The sequence below is a fragment of the Parus major genome, chromosome 4 (assembly GCF_001522545.3).
Source record: "Parus major isolate Abel chromosome 4, Parus_major1.1, whole genome shotgun sequence".
NCBI lineage: Eukaryota > Metazoa > Chordata > Aves > Passeriformes > Paridae > Parus > Parus major.
The window spans coordinates 33,576,405-33,597,431 of NC_031771.1; the positions used below are offsets into that span (position 1 = coordinate 33,576,405).

Here is a 21,027-nt window from a genome sequence, read left to right on the forward strand (position 1 = left end):
TGAGGTTAAATGCTTTTTGGCACTACTTGTATGAAGTAACAATATTACTAGCAGTACTTGTAGTAAGCATAAAACCTCCAAAGTCTCAGCCTGCTTTTGGCTCCTCTTTATTGAGAATACATCATCCCAGAAGATGTGAGAATACTGCTTTGTTTCAGTTGGTAACACAGTGACATCTATCACCTTAAACAGTGTATTGAGACCATGGCTCTGCTAGGAGGTGAGTCATTAAATACACTTCTAAGCCTTTACTTCTTCCAATGCAGTGACACTCTGAATCTCCTCCCTTGAGTTACCAATTTGCCTTTGACAGAGGTAGGGCAACAACTTCACTAGGGTGTAACTGGTTAGGTGTGTGGCAAGGAAAATGCAGATAAGCTTCTCCAACTATTATCTCATATTCTGTGTACAATTCTTCTTCAAATTTGGGGTGAACAACTTCTAAAACAAACTAAGTATCATTATTTAGCATTAATGAAATTAATTTTTGGATGATTTTGGAATGAAGTTATTGACATAAAACTGTACATTTTACAACATGGGCTTCTTCTTCTATTGCTTTTGTATAATAGAACAGTCTGTACTTAGAAAATATTGATACTCACTGAGAGTACATCTTAACTGCTGATTTCTCTTGTTTCTGTTATTTAACCACTGTGAAGAAATTACAGAGAACACTTTATATTGTAAAAACAACAAGATTACATGCTGTTTACTAATTTGGGGGGAAGGGGCATAGTTTACAAAGACAGACTGCTCTGCTTCTCTGTGGACAGCTGTGGAGAGGAGCAGATGTGTTGGGCAGGGCAGAAAAGCTGTTACGTTATTGCAGGAAAGAGGGAGGATGAGGTATGAATATTCTGGGACCAGGCATCATCTTAGAGACCACCAATCTCACCTCTTCAAAACTTCTGTCTTGATCTGCTTAAAAGCAACAAAATTTTAGCTTCAATGAAGTTTTATTCTTCCTTTGCTTTTTTCTGTTTTACTGATTTGAGTCTTTAGACTCAGGCTATAAATCCTGATTAATGACTGTCAATTTAACTTAATATTATAAAATATCTCTAATTTAAAAGAATTTTCAACACATTTCAGAGTCTTTATGATTTTAAATAAAATCTAGCTTGCATAGGAAACCAGAATAATATCTATGTTCCATTTAGATCTTCAAATTAGCCCTTTAAGTGCTGTGATTTTGAGTAATGTTATGCAGCACTACATACATTGTAAATATTCAATAGCAAGAAAGAGAACTGCTTTACTTTTAAAAAGTTGAAAAAGAATTTAAGAAAGCTGATTACTAAGCATGTGGCTTCTGTGTTTTAGTATATATTTAAACCACATATATAGAGAAAACAGATTCAAGCATTTCTTATTGTATTTTTGCAGTGATAGATGAATGTTGAGTATTTATTTCATTCTGCTATTCCATGGGAAAAAGAATCCAGAGAAGTCAGCTTTTGCTTGTACAAATCAGAAATGGGACTGTCAGACTTCAGACAGTGTGGAACAGTAATAAATATTTTTATTGATATAAATTCCTAAGTGGAATATAGAAACAAGAAGTTACATTTAATGTGAAAAAATACAGCATCTTGATTGTTTTTAAGAAGTACGCTGAGAGAAGTACTTCTTTAGCACTTGGAAAGAAGTTCTGTGATTTCCTCGTTTGTTTTGTCATGCAGGTGATTAATGCTGCAGAAGGCAAGTAAACTCAAGAAGTTCTCCGGCTATAAAAATATATTTCAGTTCAGTTGTGTTACATATAATTATGACAATTAGCATGAATTCTGAAGACAGGGCAAGTGCAGTTGTGAAAATATTTTTTTTAACACATAAAAAATAGCTAAGATATAAGCAATGCAAAGAATACATGTGCCATCATGCCCCATGAAGGAGTACGTTCTGCCTGGTGCAGCAGAACAGTACAAACTCTCTTTCAAACCTACACCTCTGTGAAGCCAGCAGGACTTTTTGCTTGCCGAGTTAATGGATAGAACTGGTGTAAAAAGGGGTGCATAGGAGTGAATGCAAGGTGAGTTTTTTGATACAGCATTGTGTGACTGCAGGAGGACTTGCACAGCACAGGCAGGCATGCTTTCTCAGAAAGGGAAGGCTGCTTTTTGAAATTGAAATAATCTTTTTCAGTATTTCATGGGTAAGAAAACACAATGCTTGAACTGCAGACCAACAGAACAAACTTCCAGAAGGAAAGCAAAGAAGACAAATTGTAAGTAATTTTCAATATCAACCTTCCATTTCAGAAGAATTACTCATTTGCTTATGTTATGGTCACTTATGAGAAGTATTGCAAACTTGTCAGATTTTGACTCTTGGCATACACATGAATGCATGTGCCTCAAGTCCAACAGAACATTCCTTGCCCCTCAGCAAGCTAACGGCATGCATAATGCTCAAAGGATGAGTTCCTCCTAACAGCATATAGTATGCAGATTGAATAGATGGTCTTTCTCCAGAAAAACTTAGCTAAATAAGCATTGATACATATATTTTTCCTTTTAAAGTATTTCTCTTCTGCATAGATTACAGGATTTTTCCATAAAGTTTAAAAAAATGGCTATGCTTGCTCTAAAAATTTAAGTTTACATGGGTATCTGCTGTCAAAAACAGACTATTGAAATAACAAATGAGGTTCACTTCCTCAGAATGTGTAAATGTCTCAGCTTAAACTTTCAACAGCTGAAAGACAATACCATTGACACATACCTGGCACTAGTTACTCGGGTTTATTTTTTCCTGGAAAGCAGTTTTGGGCGACAGAGTGGCGTCCGGGTTTCCCAGGTTGTTGTGCTGACAAACTGCAGTGGTGGTAAAGGCAGGGAGTCTGACAAAATCTCATTAATCATTTTAAATTAAATCCAACATTCCACTCCAACACTGCCAAGAAGAAAGCTAACTTTTACAAATGAATACTCTCTCTGAAAATAACTGGTATCCTGACTGTACTGCTTTCACAAAAACATGCTTGACTTCTGTTAGGTACACATACACTATTTTTAAGCATAAAAAATGCATTTTTTATTTTTTTTTATTTCTAGGAATCTGAAAAGTGCTTTTTGCTTGTTTTCTTTATTAGGGTCTACCAGTGAACCACACAACTGAAAATCAGGAGCCTCCTTTCTGTCAGTCAAGTTTTTTGCTTTTCTAATATTTTAAGTACAGAAAGTTTGTTTTTAATGCAAGTAAATTCCACATAGGAAATGGAAGTATTTTGTTTAAATATTTTCTCTATGCATATTTACATGAATAAGAAAGGAAAACTGCAAATTTACTAACATTAATATAAGCAAAAACACTGAGGTGACAAAGGAACAATGTGATCTTTTAGGTATTTTCCAGACACACTTCCGTAACTACTCCTAGCTAATTGATTATGATTTAATTACACATGGCAAGTCTGAACTTTAAACATCTCATAAGTAATATTAGATTATCACATGAAATTTTATCTTACTAAAATCACTATTACATGCAGATTATAAAAGTCTGTATTTCTCTTTAAGGCAAAATGCAATCATAATGTGCCAATGTGAGACACAGGAAATAGTTTATACCTGTTCTTTGCCCATTTTAATAGTGCTTTTGAGCTTAGAGTGGGAGATTTTACAATGGTAGAGAACAAGTCAACAGCCTTAATGTTTATTAGTTTTAATACATCCATGAAATAACTGAAAAGAAAAAAGAGTCTTAATTCAATAGAGGGCAAGTAAATCAAGTAAATCTGATTTTCCTGAATACTTATTATAATTTTGACATTTTAACGTGATCAAATAGGTATACTTCAATTTTGTTTAAGTGCTTAAAATAAGACTTGTCTTCTAAAAACAGAGCTATTAACAATATCAGATTGCACAATGACATCCTTAAACAGAGAACAAAAATATTACCACTTCAAAAAAAAGCAATTCCTGTTGATAAATTTATTTTTGTTAAGAACATTAATAAACTGCAGAATACTGAAGAAAAAATACTAACATTTATTTGTCCAGCTAGTCAGTTTATTTTCTTAAAGCTGTATTTTGAAACTGTTTACATTTTTTCTTTTCCCAGTGTAGGGGGTGGAAGGGAAAGGTTAAAGAGAACAAATTTAACTTTTCTTCCTAAATGCAAATTTCTCATGTGCTTGAAAATCAAAAAACACATCTCAAATTTATATTTGTTTGGGCTTCTGTATGTTTCAGCAGCTTTGATTTATTTTAAAAGTCAAAGCTGTATAAATGTGTTGTTTAGAGTTTGAATGGAAAATATTTTAGACAGAAACAGAATTTGAGAAAACGTAACATCAGATGCTGTCTATAGCTAAGCCATGTGAATATCTAATATATGCCATATTCCTTCAATAAATGCAAACAGAGCCTCAGACTTTAATAAAAGCACACATGAGCTGCATTTGAGTGACACTTTACATGGACACAGGTACACTCATTCTCCCAACACAAACAGAAGAATTTTCCTTCTGCCACATCTGTGTGCACTGAAGTTACTGAACGTTCAGAAATGGCCGTTCAGAACAATTCCAGTGTCTTTAGGACAGAACAGTGAATGTTTGCAGGGGATGGGCTGCAGGCTCACCTCTTCCTTCAGTGCTGTGTACAGTGCATACAGTTAAGAGTTAAGGCAACACTACATGGCCAAAGTTCAAAGGGCATGCAGCAGTGGAATCACAATAGCTTGGGAATCACTTTGCAGCTATAAACATGATCATGCTCATGTAATTTGGCTTGAGATTCTGAGCCTAAGTTTTCTGAAGTGCTTGATTAAGTAGCTTTTTCCACATCACTTAGTGACACCTGGATCAATGAAGTATCATTATTTTAAAATGTGCGTGGAGACACTGAGTACAGTGAAGAAAGACACTGAGTACAGTGTATTGAAGAAAACACTGCCCTAAACTTTGTTTTTTAAAGTTTTTTGAGGACAACCAAAAGATAATTTTTGTCATTTTTTTTAAGAGTACTATTACACCTGATTAAGACTTTTTTTCTCCTTTTAAGACAGAAAATTGTTTACCTTCATTTAAAGTCTATATTGCTAAAATGCAAAAAATTACTTCTCAGCCACTTTAAAGCTAGACCCAAACTGGAAAAAAGACAGAAGAAATGTCTGTATTCATTAGTTATTTTGTGGTTGCCTCTGAGGGAATTCACACGTGGCATGTTGTGATTGCTGTTTTCAGTTCCACTCTGTGTTAGTAACATAATGTACAGCATGAGCTGGGTGCTAATCCTCTAACACTGTTCAAAATCCTGTTGTGAAGATTGGATGCTGTTATCTGCATGTCATTAAGGTTTTGTTTTCCCCTGGACTTGTCTTATGGAATCTTGAATTGTATCATCCTGTTTCTAATTTATCCTCTTGGCTGCGACACTGGCCTTGGAGTTTTCTAAACCTTGCTAATAGATGTACTCATCTATTCCAGAAAGAACACATTTTCTGTCTGCCTGAAGGCTTTGTTCTGTATCAGGTAACTGGAAATTAAGAGAAATGCAGACTAAAAATTCATACTCTCTTTCTTATTAGTGCAAAATCATAACTATCACTAATGTTAACCTACGAATAAGTCAGAAGAGAATTATGCCTTGCTCTGCATTTGTGGTTTGAGGAGAAAATATTTTCTAACAAGGAAAGTTCTAATTTAAAAATTCACTGAATTCTTCTTTTAAAGTGTGTAACCTTTGAGAAGCGTTTCTTAGAAGACTAAATTTTGCTGTGTCCAGATCACTTAAAAGAGTCCAGAGACACTTGTGCTTTATAGTTGGTTTTACAAATTACATTTAAAGTTCTCATTTTTTTTTCTGTAATACAGGAGCAGATACCTATGCCTTGAACAAAGCTTACCACTGTACCATATACTCTTAATTTGTGTTTGAGATTAATTGACCACTGCAGAATGCATCCTTGGACTTTCTGCAATACATGAAACAACACTGCGTGGGTGAGGAGTAGTTATCCTGAGCAAGGCAAGTGATACTGTAAACCTGTCTGGAACATGGCCACAATACTGCTGGCTCCTGGCTTTGGCTGTGTATGCTACATAAATGCAATGCATTTACACTTGATTAAAGGTAACATAATAAAAATGTACTTCTGCATGAATTTCAGTTTGTGGAGCAGAGCTATAAACACTTGAAATAGCAGTAATAGCTACATCTTTTTCTACCCATCATTTATGTAGCCCTTGTATGGACTGTCCTCCTCACATCTAAAATAAACATAACACTCCCTAGGTGCCAAACAGAAAGCAGCAGCACAGGCAAAGTGCATGGCTGTGAGGGGTCATTCCTGAATTAAATTCTTGTCTGCAATAGGCTTTCTACATAAAAACTAAGATTAGTTCTGTTTTACAGATTAAGAATACCTTCCCACCTCACCTCATGGTATGGTAGGGAAAAAGAATACACTTGTTACCATGATGTATCCAGGTGCTACTGACAGCTGAATATTATGTAAACATACATAATCAGGAACAGCTCTTCAACTACATTTATGTCAACTTAAGAGAAGCACTGCTCCTGAGTTGTCTGAACAAAAACTAGGCAAATCCTCATTCCATTCCTGCACATGGAACAGCAGTTCTAGTGCTAACCTCCACACTTCAGAAAATGTCAAGACGCAACCTACCTAATTTCAGAAGTATTTCCATAAATTTAGAGCTGTTTAAAATCTAGCTACATGATAGATTTAGAAAGTAATTCAGTATCTGACTCTGAAGAGCAGCTCTCCAATCCTGCACAGTCACTGCTCTAATCTTGCACCGTCAGTTTTTAACAGCTTTAGCAACAAGTCATCTGGTATAAATTTGCCCAGGCATTTCCATCACTGACACTTCTCAACCGAGGAAACCAGTTGAAAGCAGCAACACGTTACTCACTCCTACCACTTTCCCTGTTCAGATTTCTTCTTGCTTACTGCGCTGAATAGGTGATTGTAGTTGCCCTGTTTCCCAAAAACTGGTATCTGCAAATGAGGTTATGCATGTAAATAACGTAAACCTCTCTGTACACTGCATGATTTGCCCTGGCTACCCCTGTATGGCATCAGGATTCATCTAAAACAGAGCCTGTAATCCTTAAAATTGAGTGAATAGCAGATTGGCAACATGCTGATTCAAGTTAATAAATATAGTATAAAATACCAGCTTAGATATTTTACAAGTGTTCTATTATCACCTAGAATAAACTTTATTGTTCAGACCAATGTTCCTCTAATTTAAGTATCTGAGGTAGTCAGTATTGTAAAAAAAATGCAAACGAAAGTCAAACACTAATTTAAGAGATAAAAGGAGAAATTTTAGTTAAAATACTTTACAATAAAATAATTATGATTATAAATCTCTTTAGTTAAATATATACACATTACATGGTATTCTAAAAAGAATGAGCTTATTAAAGTTTCAAGCAGATCTAATGCACAAATTCACCACTTTTTCAGCTTAGACTGTAATGTCAGTTTAACATTCATAAATGGCTGTGTCAGACTAATGGCATTGTTTTGTGCAGAGCTAAAAAAAAAATCATGAAAAAAAAAGTCCTCCTGTTCCCACAGTAAATAGATAGAAAAGGTAGTTTACACATACACACACTTACACACACAAACTTTGATTGCATACAGAGGTTAGAATGACCAGCACTAAAATAACCCCCATCTCTACAAAATAATTAATATCTTGAATTGATGTAGTTTTTGAAAATTACAAATTTTAAGTGCTAGCAAATTGTGCTTTTAGGCAGCCACATGGCCAATAAGGTAGATGTTGTCATAAAGGTGCCCTACAAAATCTTCACTAATATTCTGTGCAGCTCTTCGCGTATTTCGGATGAATTCCCTCTTTGACATTTTGTTCTTCACGTGAGGGCTTGTTAGATCAATCGAAAGTAGAATCAAAGAGTAACACAGTACATAAACTGCATCTAGACAAGAGAGAACAAATAAACAAAGTTTTAAAAAAAAATGTAATCATTAAAAGTATTTTTCCCTAAGAACATTATGGTCTTTATCATCTAGGCTCATATTTTTTTTATCTATATATACATATATATGCACACATATACATACAACTATTCAGAAGGGTATCCCAGTGAAATAAAGTTAAATACAGCAACTTTAAAAGTAATAATGTCAGCACACTGACAAATGAGAATTCACAAATCTCTTAATATTTCTACATAATCCAAAAGCCACTCAGGGCTTTAAACATTTTCATTTAAACAGATTCTTGAAGTTTGTGTAAACTAAAACAAACATCCTGCAAAAGCTTGTCTTTTAAATATGTAAGCAGTTGCACTGCTGAGAACTACCTTGCCCAACCAATCAGAAATGCTTGTTAACTTGAATGTGGCTCATTACCCCCTTTCATTTCTGTGAGACTATTCACAAGGTAAAATATTAAGTATGTAAGATTCTGCAAGAGGAACTTCAGAAAAGAAAAAAGCACAAAGTACAGACAAAAATAGAAGAAAGATAACATGGAAATAAACCCAACTGATCAGCTAAAAAGACAATCTGTACATTTGGTTTTCTTTTGGTTTTTTTTCAACCCAAGTGGAATGATGAGTCTATACTGAACCATTTTGTACTTTCAGAAATACTTGTTTAGGTGGTGATTTTAAAACTATCAGAAAGAGTAGCATCATCCAGAAGTATAAAGACTGATCCACTGCTCATTTTTGCTTACCAGGGCTAAGGCCAAGCTCTCTCATCAAGTCAGGATTACAAGCACAGAATCTGTGAGAGAACTTTGTTATGAGAGTTTCAAGGTACTCCCCACGCTCCTCAGGAGCGTGAATGTGTCTGAAGAACTCTCTCAGTGCATTTGGCAAGAACTGATTTCTGAAGTTGTGCAGCGTCACGAGGTCATCCAAAACATCTCTCCTGGCAGAACAAAAACCCGTATTATTAGAAAAGTTTCTTTTAACTGTTTAAATATGAAAATGAGTAAATTTTAAAATAAAAATTAAAGCCTTAGAATAACATGAGCTTTTGATTTTGCTAAAAGGCAAAATTATCACTAACAGCAGAAAGATAATATGAACACATGTTCTTTGCCTATTTGTAGCCAAATACTATAAAAACATATACGAATCAGAACTCAAAGTTTTTATGTCTATTCAATCAAGGTCTACATAGAGACTTTGCTTCCTTCAAAATTTGACAAAACCATTAAAAAAGACAGCAAAGAGAATAGATACAAGTAAGTCACACATTTTGATGTCCAAGTAGAAGCTGTTGCAGGAGTGTCTTGTTAAAGCCAGGCTTCAGCTAGGCAAAATTTGCTCATGGAAAGCCATCAGGGTGTGCTGTTCTCAAGTGTTTTGCACTGAACACATACACAAATGAAATGTTCAGACCACATCTATATTGCCAGATGTGCAAAAGACAGTTGAAAAAATTTTGGAGGCAAATTTGAATATTTTTTGACCTGATTTTTACCTTGTTTGTGAGTTTCAACATTTAAAAAATTAGTTTTTATTTTTAGTGCCTGATTATACTCTGTTTATGAATGGAAGATAAATGGCAGTAGGAGTCACTAATGCAAGCTCATCCATCAGATGGTTTTTGTATTTTTATTATTGTCTAAAAATTGATAAATCTCGAGTTTTACAGCACAGGACTGACAGTGGTGATAACACTACAGACTCCTCTTATTCCTTTAGTAGTACAGGCTGAAGAGGATGAGAAGCAGGAGAGGATTCCTGCTAGAAGTGCTGTTTGCCCTCTGTTCTTCCTATTCAGGTGCAGTTACTATTCTCCTCCTCCTTCATGCTACTGCCCCACCCCAACCTGATGGCATGAGAAAGCACTGTGGATATAGAACAGCATGCTACAGCAGGGAGAGTGCTCCCTTCTGCAGCTCCTGGTGCCTCCAAGAGGATGGTCCCTTCCATCTCTTGAGGTGTGTGCAACCTCCAATCAATCAACCAATCCAATCAGACAACCAAATAATTAGATGATTCAACATTAGTTAAAAAGCTATCATCCCTTAGTAAAGTGAAAACTACTTTTTCTGAATAATATCCATAAGGGAAAAAAACCCATCAAGTCAAAAAAAGCAGCAAAATATCTATGTAAGATTTTGTAAGGATGTAATATTCATTATTTATAGTTGGTATTTTTGAGCATTCTTAAGTGTTACAGTCACATAAATATTCAAACTGAGTAACTGTTCAGATTGAGCAGAAACATTACCTAGCTGCATTTTCTTGCCTTTTTACATCCTTGAAGTGGCCTACCTCTACATTCAAAGTATTGTTAAATGGGGCTGTACATTGAAAATTAATAGAAAAAGTCTTAAGAGAAGTTTGAATTACCTTTCATCAAGATAGATTCTCAGCTTCTTCCAATTCAGTGTTCTTGTGCAAAAGATAAACTTAGCTATTTCTTTCGGTGAATCATCTAGTATGCCTTTGGACATAAAGTAGTTGACTCCCTGAGATAAAATACATGTACATATAAATATGTTTAATCCTCATAATGTATTTAGGAACAAGTATTGTACCTCACAATGTAGGAATGAAATCCTACGAATTAACTAGTTTGTTTTTCAGAATGATTCCTCCTTCTCTAAATCACATTTCAACATGCAGAATACACTCTAAAATTATAAATCAAATGCAAAGAAACAATTTATTGTTATGGTTGAGATTTTACATACAGTCATAGTAGAAAATTTTAAATTATGAACCCCATAATGAGCATGATGGTTCTTTGATAATTTCTTTACAGTGTATATCGGTATTTTGCTTTTTATACTTTTGTAATAGTATTTGAAATGTTGCAGGGACCATAACTAGTAATTTCGTAATTTTTGCAAATAAGAAAATCTTAGCCATAATGTGCTTAGTCTTTAACATCTGTCATTGAAACAGTAATGTTCTCACATGTATACAATGTATCACATTCAAATAGATGCATTAAATGCATTTGTTTAAATGTGTATTAATGCAAATAAACACAAGCACGCTGATTTTAAAGCATAGGTAAGTATCAACATATATAAATATGCATACACATAAATAAGAACACTATGTCTAACATAAAAATAGTTTAAAAACACAGAATTGCATATAATTTATATTCATATTATGATTTCTGGAGTATTACACTTGGTCCAAACGCACATCTCTTACAGAATAAACATGATATATTTAAAGTATTTCAGTGATATTCTGGATTCTCTCTGGTCTTTGAAATAGCTCAAAAAATAAAACTATTTGCCTTACAGTCTCAGAAATCAAAACCCAACTAATGGATTTTAAAAATGTTCACACTTTTCAACAGCGAAAATCTAAACCTGAGAATAACTAACCATGTTCTTCCAATTATGTTTGGCAGGAGCAGGGAGCAATTCTCATTTGTTACCAAGAAGTGTTACAATACTTAAGTACAATGTATCTTGACTATAGCAAAAGGTTGAAATGTAACATGAGCAGGACAGTGCATTTCTGCACAGAATAATGCACTGAGGTCACAACCTAAATCACCTTTAAAATACTTCTGAAATATTTTGATATCAAACTTCACAATATTTTGTAAGTCTGCCCTTTTAGTTTAAATTCCAGCGACAAAGATGTAGGATCAACCTGTCATTCAGTGTATAAATATAAGTTCCCAGTGCTCTTGAATTTTGTGCGAAAAAGAAATAAAGGAGTGCAGGTTTGGAATGTTTTGTGAACTGGCTTAGTAAAGTAAAGTTGTAGTTGCATCAAGCAGGAAAATAGTTAGAATGTATGTTTAAGAACACAATTTAAAGGCCAAGAAACACCTGTAGCATTAACTAGCAATTTTTACCAGTCCATAGTTTTTGTTCAGTTATTTATAGAAAAATTCATACATTTTCTAGAAAAATATATAGCACTTAATCAAGATATATTTATTTTGTTAAAATAGTGGTTTATTAAAATAAAAATATAAAGGTTTTTAGATAGGTAAAACAAAAAAAAAAATCTAGTAGCATTATGCCCTAATTTTAAGAAAAATCAGTATTTAGGATGACAATGAACTCTACCAGCTTGCATTTCAGTTCAAATTAGGTCATATTTAAGCTCATAACATGTCCATAATATGGATGGACAACATAATGTTAAGTACTTTCTTGAACCAGAGCTAAATAAGAAATTAAAAATGGGAGATAACAAGGATTTTGGCAATTTATGTAAGATGCGCAGCAGAGTATCTCCTTTAAATATATCCTGAGTTAAGGAGATTTATGTGTTTGCTTCAGTAAGAAGTCTTAGCTTAAGGTAGTACAAACTGAAGCCTGGCCTGAAGAGGAAGTCTTGTGTAGCACTCCTGCTGCAGTTAACAAACACTTCTGCAACATATCCAGAAAATACCTGGCATAGTATAGAAGAGGCAGGATGAAAATAATACTTCTTTAAGATAGACAGTGGGTTTGTTTCTCTGTGACAGCAAATGCTGCAGTTTCTTTCTCATGCACTAGCTCCCAGCTCAATGTAGGATCTCCATCTGACAGGCTACAAAGTCTTTGCATTATTATTCTCTAGCTCTAATTACTTTTTCCCCCACCACACATAATCCTTGACAATATAGGTCCCTATGAATGCATTTTCCTCAAATCCTTCACAAGTAAACAGGCTATAAATTAAATATAATTCATCATATGCCATTGTTTTTAGTTGCTTTTTATTTCATCCTAAGCTATCAAAACCAGTTTGCAACAGTAGAAGCCTGATTTCTCTTTTAAATTCTTAAGTTTTTAGGCACAGCAAATGAAATTTATTTACAAGATTTACAGCATGTCATTGAATCTGCTTTTCATAACACTGTAAATACTACCTTGAAAACCTCTCAGAACCCTTGCTTCAAATAAATCACTTTTGGTAGCTAAAATGGCTGCTTGTGGTATATATACTAGCTGAAATAAGTAGCCCTACACACTATTAAAACCTATGCTAAGATTATTTATCAGTCAGCTGCTGATTCTCTTAGGAAATATTTGATTGCAGTCAGGTAGGCTATTCTGTGCCATGATCTACCAGCTCTGAAGAGGTCTTTTTAACACTTGAGAAACACTGTGGAATGAGCACATACAGTAGTTTTAAAATTCTGATTCAGAGCACTGTAATGTTCTTCGCATTAGAGAATTAGGAAAGATGCCTTAAGAATACTTGCCTACCCTGTTCTGTGTGGCTCTTTGTTACCTCTGAATTTCAGACAGCTCGGAATAAAATATTAATGTATGTATGGAAGTGTTAATTTAAATTATATATGCAAATAACAATTGTAAGTATAGACTAATAGTAACAGCAAAAGCCATTTCTTATATTTTTGTATGTTATTTTCTACAGTTGCTTCTTTTTTTATGTTTTACTAAGTATCAAGTCATTTGGTGACAAATGTGGACACAATATGTAACACACATTTCAAACAGAGTGTCTTTCACTCAAAGTCTAAAATACAGTCTCAGTGATACAAACTTATGGTGGCAGAAATCACAAACAGAATGTGGAAATATTTTTCATTTTACACAGAATCCATAAGGAATAATTTACAAGATTAAACCACTCTGGTTTTAATGTAAAATTATCAAAAGGTTTCAGCTCAATTTTCCTTTCCAACTTTTTGATGAATCACACAAAAGAATTTCCTCTACAACATACGCGTAATATTCTTCAGACTGATCAATCAATGCATCTCAAAATCAGTGTGCTTAGTAGATCACTATGAAATTGGATAAGTTTCAAAAAACTTTGCTTAGAAATACAGCACAGTAAGCATTCCATCACCTACAGACTGTCTAAAATTAAATAAAGTCAGGTAGGGTAGCTTTATACAAGTGGCTAACAATTTATTATCAGGAAAAGATCAGAAAAATCTGTACTCCCTGTCAAAAATTAAGGGCAGCTTGCAGAAGGAGACAATCAGAAGAGTGAAAAGACAGGCTCAGTATAAGAACTGTCTTACTGTACTTCATTATTATGCTATGTAAAGGAAATCCTGACTTCATTGAAGACAGTTTTGGTACACTACAGATTCCAGAAGGTCCATAAAAATAAATACTATTAAATAGATCAGTTAGAACCAGTAAGGATGAAACAAAAAAACCCCAGATCTTCTTTCCTGACCAAAAGATTCTTGTTTGTACCTTCACTTTCATTTTAGCTACATAGCATTGATCCAGGTAATAAACTTGAAAAAATATTTTGTAGAAAGTTAGAAACTGGATACAAAACAATGGGAAATACTTCTGGTTGCCTACAAATTCTGAGTCATAAGCACACGAGATGAAACGCGTGCTGCATGAGAAACATTTCATATATACCATACACTCTTTAAAATAAAATACAGCAGAAACCAGGTAGGCAGATTAAACAACATGATATTTATATTCAAGTGCTAATGCTAACAATAAAGCACCCCTCTCTCTAAAGAGACAAGAAAAACCAGGTTCCAAAATCTTGGCTAAAATGGTAGTGCCATATGAAAAAAACCCAACAAAACCAACCAATCAAATTAAGAAAAAAAAATAGAAAAGAAAAAGAAAAAAATAAATAAAGGAAAAAAAAAAACAAAACCAAACCAAAAAATCCAACCCAAACATGCACTGGAGTTTTTTTTTTTCAAATTCCATGTCATGTGTTTAGGCACATCCTTTTAGCAGAATGTGAGCACCTGCTATGAATTATGCAAGCTCATGCACACAATCAACACGTTAAATTACAGCAGATATCACAACACCATGCACACAACAATGGCTAACCAGAGAATCCTACCACAAAGTGTGTAGATGCTCTTCCCTACCCCGTGAGCCACCGCTAGCTCTGGAGCTGTTGCTGTGGAGCCTGGTTACCCATTTTCATGACATGGGCGGTGTCCTTTGGAGAATCTTGCTCCTGTGGCTGTAAGTATTCCTATTTTTATAGTAATTTGATCAGGTCTGTTATCAAATGTAAAGCAGAGTTTGGCAGAAAATTCGGAGATGCAATTTGTAATAGTGGAATGTCATATCATATGTTTCAGTCACAGTGTCCTTATAATAATTACTCTGCCAATATCACAGTTGTAAACAGTAAAAGCAAGAGTATTTGTGAATTCTCCTGAAACTCAGGCCCTGAATGATTCCTACCAGGCTATGGCGCTCCACAGGGAGAGAGGAACAGAGCCCTTAGGAGATACCCTGAGGTTCTCATCTCTCATTGAAGCAGTGTTTGTATTTCTATTGTAAAATATAACCATAATGAAGAAGAAAGAGTAGCATAATAAAGTTAGTACCTAATTTAAATATGCTGTAAATTAGCTCTAATTTTCAGATCTTAATTTCCTTTAAAAATAATGAATATTCTATTAAGTGCCTTTTCTGAAATCTCCAAATGCTTTAAACATACCAAGATTACTTTAAATAAGGTTGGAATATAATGGCACATTAAAAACTGAGATAGTTAAGTGAAAAATTATGTTAAAACAAATTGAAATACAAAGAAAAAATTGGACAGACAATACTGCTAGCAATATACTTAATACTGAAAACGTGTAAGTTACCTAAATATTGCATCTCATTTAAAAACTTTTACATTTATTACTATATTTATGAAAATTCTGCAGAAAAACAATATTAGTCACTCAAGTGGCCGGGTGCTGATGGCTTCATGCAGTGTATCAGAGCTCAAGGCAGAGTTTTAACAGACAAATTACAAAATAATCTGTTTGTGACTGATAAAAGTAATGCTCTCTTAATCAAGCAGAATATGAGCTAAAGCAAGAACTTAAAACAAAATCACTTTAGTGTAGTGATTCATAGAACTGCTTTATTTATTTTACCCCATGGTAAAAACACAAGTTCACACTTTCTGTATCATATCAGCAGAGTGAAATTTGCTTCTAGAAGTGTTTTGTTTCATATCTCAATCCTTCTTCTACTTTGGATTTATTCAATTACCACTTCCATGTGTATGTGTAACTATATGCAGGAAGTTAAAGCATTTTTGTTCGGTACTGTGTACACTCTTTTCCTAAGAAACATGAAGCAGGAGCCTGGTTTTATACACAAAAGACTTTCTCTGTCACTTGGGCATTAACTGTCTATCTCCCAGGCAAAAGCTGTCTACTCTCAAACTGTTTTTTTCTTTGAAATGTGACAGACTGAAAGCAGAAACTGACTTTTCCAGTTAGTTACATGAACTTATAGATGGAAACCTTTCAGTTTGACAAAAATTTTTTTTTTAGATAAATTTCTGTTGTTCTATAAAGAAAAATTATGCACAACAAACACCCACAGAAATTAAATCAAACATCTTCAGGATCATTCAGCAGTGGATCTTTTTCGTATTTCAAGATTTGCCCCTTCATAGTGGAACTAGGTAAAAATCCCCTACAAGAAAATGTGTTTGTCATAGAAGTGATCAGACTTTATACCTCATCCTGTTTTGCCTAAAGTGGAACCAAACTCACAGTTTGCATTTTAACATTTTTATTTATGTAAGCTCATTTTTATGCTCTTACAGTTCACCACTGTCTCTTCAGTTAGGATATCTTAGGCCTTGTTCTTAATGTTATGAATTCCTGGCATCCACAGAAGTGTACAGAGCACTTAACAGGCAAGTCATGTAAATGATGTACACAGGTACAATACCCAAAAAAGACCAGAGTATGGCTATAGCTCAGTATTAACCATCCCTACGGTAAAACAAACACCTATTAAAACTTTGTTTTTATTGGCTATAATTATAAAAAACCAATCACAATTATTGTAACTGTTTATTACTGTCAGCAACAGTTCACTTACCTCATCAGGGTTGGCATTAAAGGTGAGACTGCCCTCATCTAGCTGCATATACAATTTTCTAAAAGAAAATCCTAGAGGCGGATTCTTATTGTATATAGAACAGTGACCCCAAGTGGATTTGCACAACCTATGAAAATAGAATTAATCTATTATAAAAATTCCTTTCTGAATTTCATGTATTTTACAGAAGCAAAATGTAATCAATACTGCAAAGCTAAATACTCGAACTATAGAAAAAGAAGTAGGTTGCTGTAACAGTTATTAAATATTTGCCACTTTTTTCCTAAAACCTTCAATTATATGACTAATGTTTTCTTCTCATAGAGGTTTTTGGTGTATTTGAGTGCAACCTCAAAACATATCCCAGTAGGTGGTATCATAATAACAACCACATAGCAGAGACCTCTGGCACTCCTAGAACCTCGACATGGGAGACAAGTTGTTCTCCTGTGGTACTATGATGGATTAAAACATTTTGTTTCTTTTCTTGTGCCCCAGTTGTGCAGTGAATTGGACACCATATCTGCACAAAATTATGCCATTAATTCAGCACTTTCCCCATCTGCCCTTCTTCACCCAACTCTTCTTCCTCTTGTCCTAACTGGACAGTCCTCTTGACCAGTCTTAATGACTAGATCCAGCCCAATCCTTCTCTAATATAACTTTACAGCTTCTTTCTCTTTTATTCCATCCTGACTCCGTATCTCAGTTTCATCAGTTTCTGTCCCTCATCTCAGTTCCTTTAATGTTACCATCTGCAATTCCCTTTCTACAGACTATAGATTCCTTATTGAACGGGTAGTTCTGCTTCAACACACCTGCCCTGTTACTAATTAGGAACAATGTTTAGAACCCAGCCAGTAGTCACTGGAGACATGGCAAAGATTCTGTTTTTTATTCTGGAACCTGGGTCTTATTTGGACTGAGTCTGGAACTGCAACAACAGTACTTGCCAAAACTTAAACACACCCTTACATGTGTGGAATAGCGAAGATTTTTACAGAGATTATGCAAACTGAGATTTTTATTTATCACAGAATAAAGATATTTATTTATAAATCAGGACACATTTTCATTACCAAAAGAAATGTGGTTATGAATGTGAGTATTATTTGGAAAGATTTCACGAAAAATGACTGAATGGTTTTCCAGAATGAACTTCAAGGAAAATACGCATTCCCACCCCACATGTTAAGAATATATACTGCATGCAATTAAGAATCTCTAGTATCTTCCAGCTTTGGTCTAGGGAATTTATTTGTATTTAGGGTGGGTTTGACACCAAGAACCAAGCACAGTACAGTGTGTATTGATACACTTAGAAGCTTACTGGTATCCTTCACTAGAATTTGTTTCCTGTCAATATAACAGTCCCCAGCTGCAGAACAATTGTAACTAAGAAGTATGCTGCATTATCCTTTTGCTAGGTTCAAAAGCATGATAGGAAGGGAGGCTGCTTAATTCAAATGCAGCAGGGCAAGGAAGTAGATGAGAAGAAGAGTTGTAGAGCATTATGAAAGAAAAATAAACAACCTGATCAGCAACCCAACTGTTACACTAGTAATACTGCCTTTTAAAGGAGAAGAGAATGTTGTGAAAGAAGTTCTGCTGACCATCTACTCTAGAGATAAGCCTGATTTCATGAGTCTTTCCTAGTTCTGTAAAACAAAAATACCAAAGAGTATGTTAATCACATTGATTACACTATTTTTTCTGAAAGAGTGTTCCTTTATTTATTTCCCAGACATACAAATTGTGCATATGTTATACATAAACATGTTTTAAGTGTTAGGCTGAAGAAATTTCACTTGATAAAAATGACCTTTTCTTTCCTCCCTCCATAACCATCTTCCAAAAAAGATACACCTAAGTTGCTACCAAGTGTAGCAGATGAATTATCATCTCTCCATTTGGAAATTTGGCTGAATAGGTTTGCTTGCTTAAGCTAGACAACTGTTTGAACTTCACAGAAGTAATGATACAAACACCTGAGATGTACTTTGAACTAATAAAAAAAGTGAAGACAAGCCCCAGTTTTTACCCCATGCTATCTCAAACAGCAGGTGTATGATAATACCCTACCAAATAATGCCAAGCACACTTGTGTATGTAGTGATCTCCAGTAATCTCCCATACTAATTAGAAATCCAGAATAACACGTTTTTAAATTATATATGTATCCTCTACATCAATCTCATTTAAGTTAGGAAACCTTTGCTACGGTTAGAAAGACAAAAAGCTTCCTGAGACAAATTTAAAATCTAATACTTTTTACTATGTCCAGGTGAAACTTCTTTTTTTTGTGCTTACCCTTGCCAGAGGAGCTCATCATTAGCAAGATCTTGCCAGACACATGATGCTAGACAGAGATCAGTTGCATTCAGGTATGACAAAATAGTAAAACTAAGCTCTGGTGGCAACATTTCCAGGTTAATGAATCCTTCTTGTTCTTTAGATTTTCTTGTTTTCAGCAGGTGGTAGATGTCAATGCCGCCTTGGGCTTGTTTGCGATGGCTTGTATTAGAAACATTGTTAGCAGGTATCCTCCTACCATGGTCCCTGGTAAGATCGCCTTGTCCACTGTATACTTGTTGCTGCAATTGCTGGTTTCTAGCAATTCTCCAGAGTCCCTGACCCATCTGCGAGCCTGCTGGACATAAAATTCAAATTAGACCTTGACAGCTATTTGTAAACATTTGAAAGACAGACTCAGCACATAAGTAAAATCTTAGGACTAATCAGAATAAATAGAAAGTGAGTGCTGTCAAAGTTATGCTGACCAGGTAATCAGTCTTCATGAGGCAATACTGAAAACAAAGCCCATTAAAAAAAAAAACAACAAAAAAACCCAGATTTTTTTCAAAAGTTTCCATGCTTGAAGAGCTACAAAATTAACAATAAGCATATTATCTATATCCCATGCAAGTTAAGAAACCTTAGGCTTCAGAATATTTGGAATCTTCAGATTTCCTTTAAAATTTAATAAAAAAACCTTACTTAGAGTCAATAAAGTACTATAAAACATAGGGAGAAGCAAAAATGTATTGGGTAGTGACTGAAACAAAGTTTAATAACTTCACTGATAATGCAGTAAGGATTTTGAGTGCTTAGAAACAAGAGAATAAGAATCTTTTCAAGCTTTCTTACCTAGCAATGTAACATAAAGCCTTGATAATAAGATACTCACATACTTATGCACAGAACATCACTGCAAAAACAGTATAAAAAGCCTTTCTATAATATAAAAAAATTAAAAGATATATATATATATTTGCTATTTTAAGGACCAACTGAAGAAATTTGACAGAAGAAACAAAATGAGACAGAATTTAAACCAGTCCAGAACCAGCTGATGAAAATGCACAAGCTCTGCTATTCGTGTAGGTATTCAACAGCTTATATGCCATTTGTTAGAAGACACACAATTTTCCCAATCATGTAATTACTTTCAGCTTTGTAGTAATCCAGGATGAATGCTTTCAGAGCCCATCATAATAAAAGATAAGCAAACCCATTATAATAAAACCCTTTAAGTAATGGCGTCAAAAACTGTATTTTTAAATTATCTGAAACACGTATTTCCAATCTGCAGATTCAGTGTGCCTCTCAAATACATGTTTCCAAACCTATAATATAATTTTCTCTAATAATTGAAACCTCTTGATAGCTTGGCTGTAGTAACTACCGCAGTAAAAATAATATCAAGCTTGTTTACAAATTGCTGATCTTCTCTAGCTCTGTCTGCTATCAATCAAAGTCTGACTTAAATTCTAATCGTGTCTTCCTCATGTTACTTTGGTACTGCATAATAAATTCTTTTGCAGCGTTGACAAGCATGATAGGACGCTAAATATAATCTACACTAATGCTGCATTAGTGCTAGATTCTACTTCATTAAATAAAAAAAAACAACATGCACTCTAGATATAAACATTCTCCACTTCATCGTAACTGAGCCCTAAAGCCGCTGCTTTGCAGCCGCAATTATCCCAACAGGAAAACGTTCCTTCGTTCTCGACGCAAGCCTATAGAAGCTGAAGCTTCGTTCACAGCAGCTGCATTGCAAGCGAGGCCTGCAGGTCCTCCGCGTAACGTGAAAGCTCTTCAACCTCGACTGGGGGCAACCAGGCTGGCGGGTGGAGGCACAGCCCGCCCCGCAGGCCCAGAGCCGCTCCAGGGACCCGAGGGCCGCAGCTGCCTCAGGCCGCACCGCGTCCCGAGAAGCTTCGCAGCCGCTCCTCCCCTCGCAGAGCGGCACCGGGACC

At 34.8% G+C, this 21,027-nt stretch overlaps 1 protein-coding gene across 1 annotated transcript; it reads right to left on the minus strand.

Annotated features, from left to right (window-relative positions):
- Positions 1-2,728: 2,728 nt before the first annotated feature.
- FBXO8 (F-box protein 8) lies at positions 2,729-20,942 on the minus strand. Its single transcript, XM_015624775.3, has 5 exons — positions 19,073-20,942; positions 16,763-16,889; positions 10,329-10,447; positions 8,696-8,892; positions 2,729-7,931 (listed from the first exon to the last, which is right to left on the minus strand). Exons 1-5 carry the CDS (start codon positions 19,399-19,401, stop codon positions 7,744-7,746), a joined length of 960 nt encoding a protein of 319 aa, XP_015480261.1. The 5' UTR covers positions 19,402-20,942; the 3' UTR covers positions 2,729-7,743.
- Positions 20,943-21,027: the final 85 nt, after the last annotated feature.

Excerpts from the sequence above, each read along its gene's own strand:
- FBXO8 (XM_015624775.3), bottom strand. The coding sequence starts at position 19,401 with ATGGGTCAGGGACTCTGGAGAATTGCTAGAAACCAGCAATTGCAGCAA. Across the intron at positions 8,893-10,328 it reads AGAATCTATCTTGATGAAAG|GAGAGATGTTTTGGATGACC; the intron begins GTAATTCAAACT and ends TTGTTCTGCCAG. Across the intron at positions 7,932-8,695 it reads AGAGCTTGGCCTTAGCCCTG|ATGCAGTTTATGTACTGTGT; the intron begins GTAAGCAAAAAT and ends TCTCTTGTCTAG.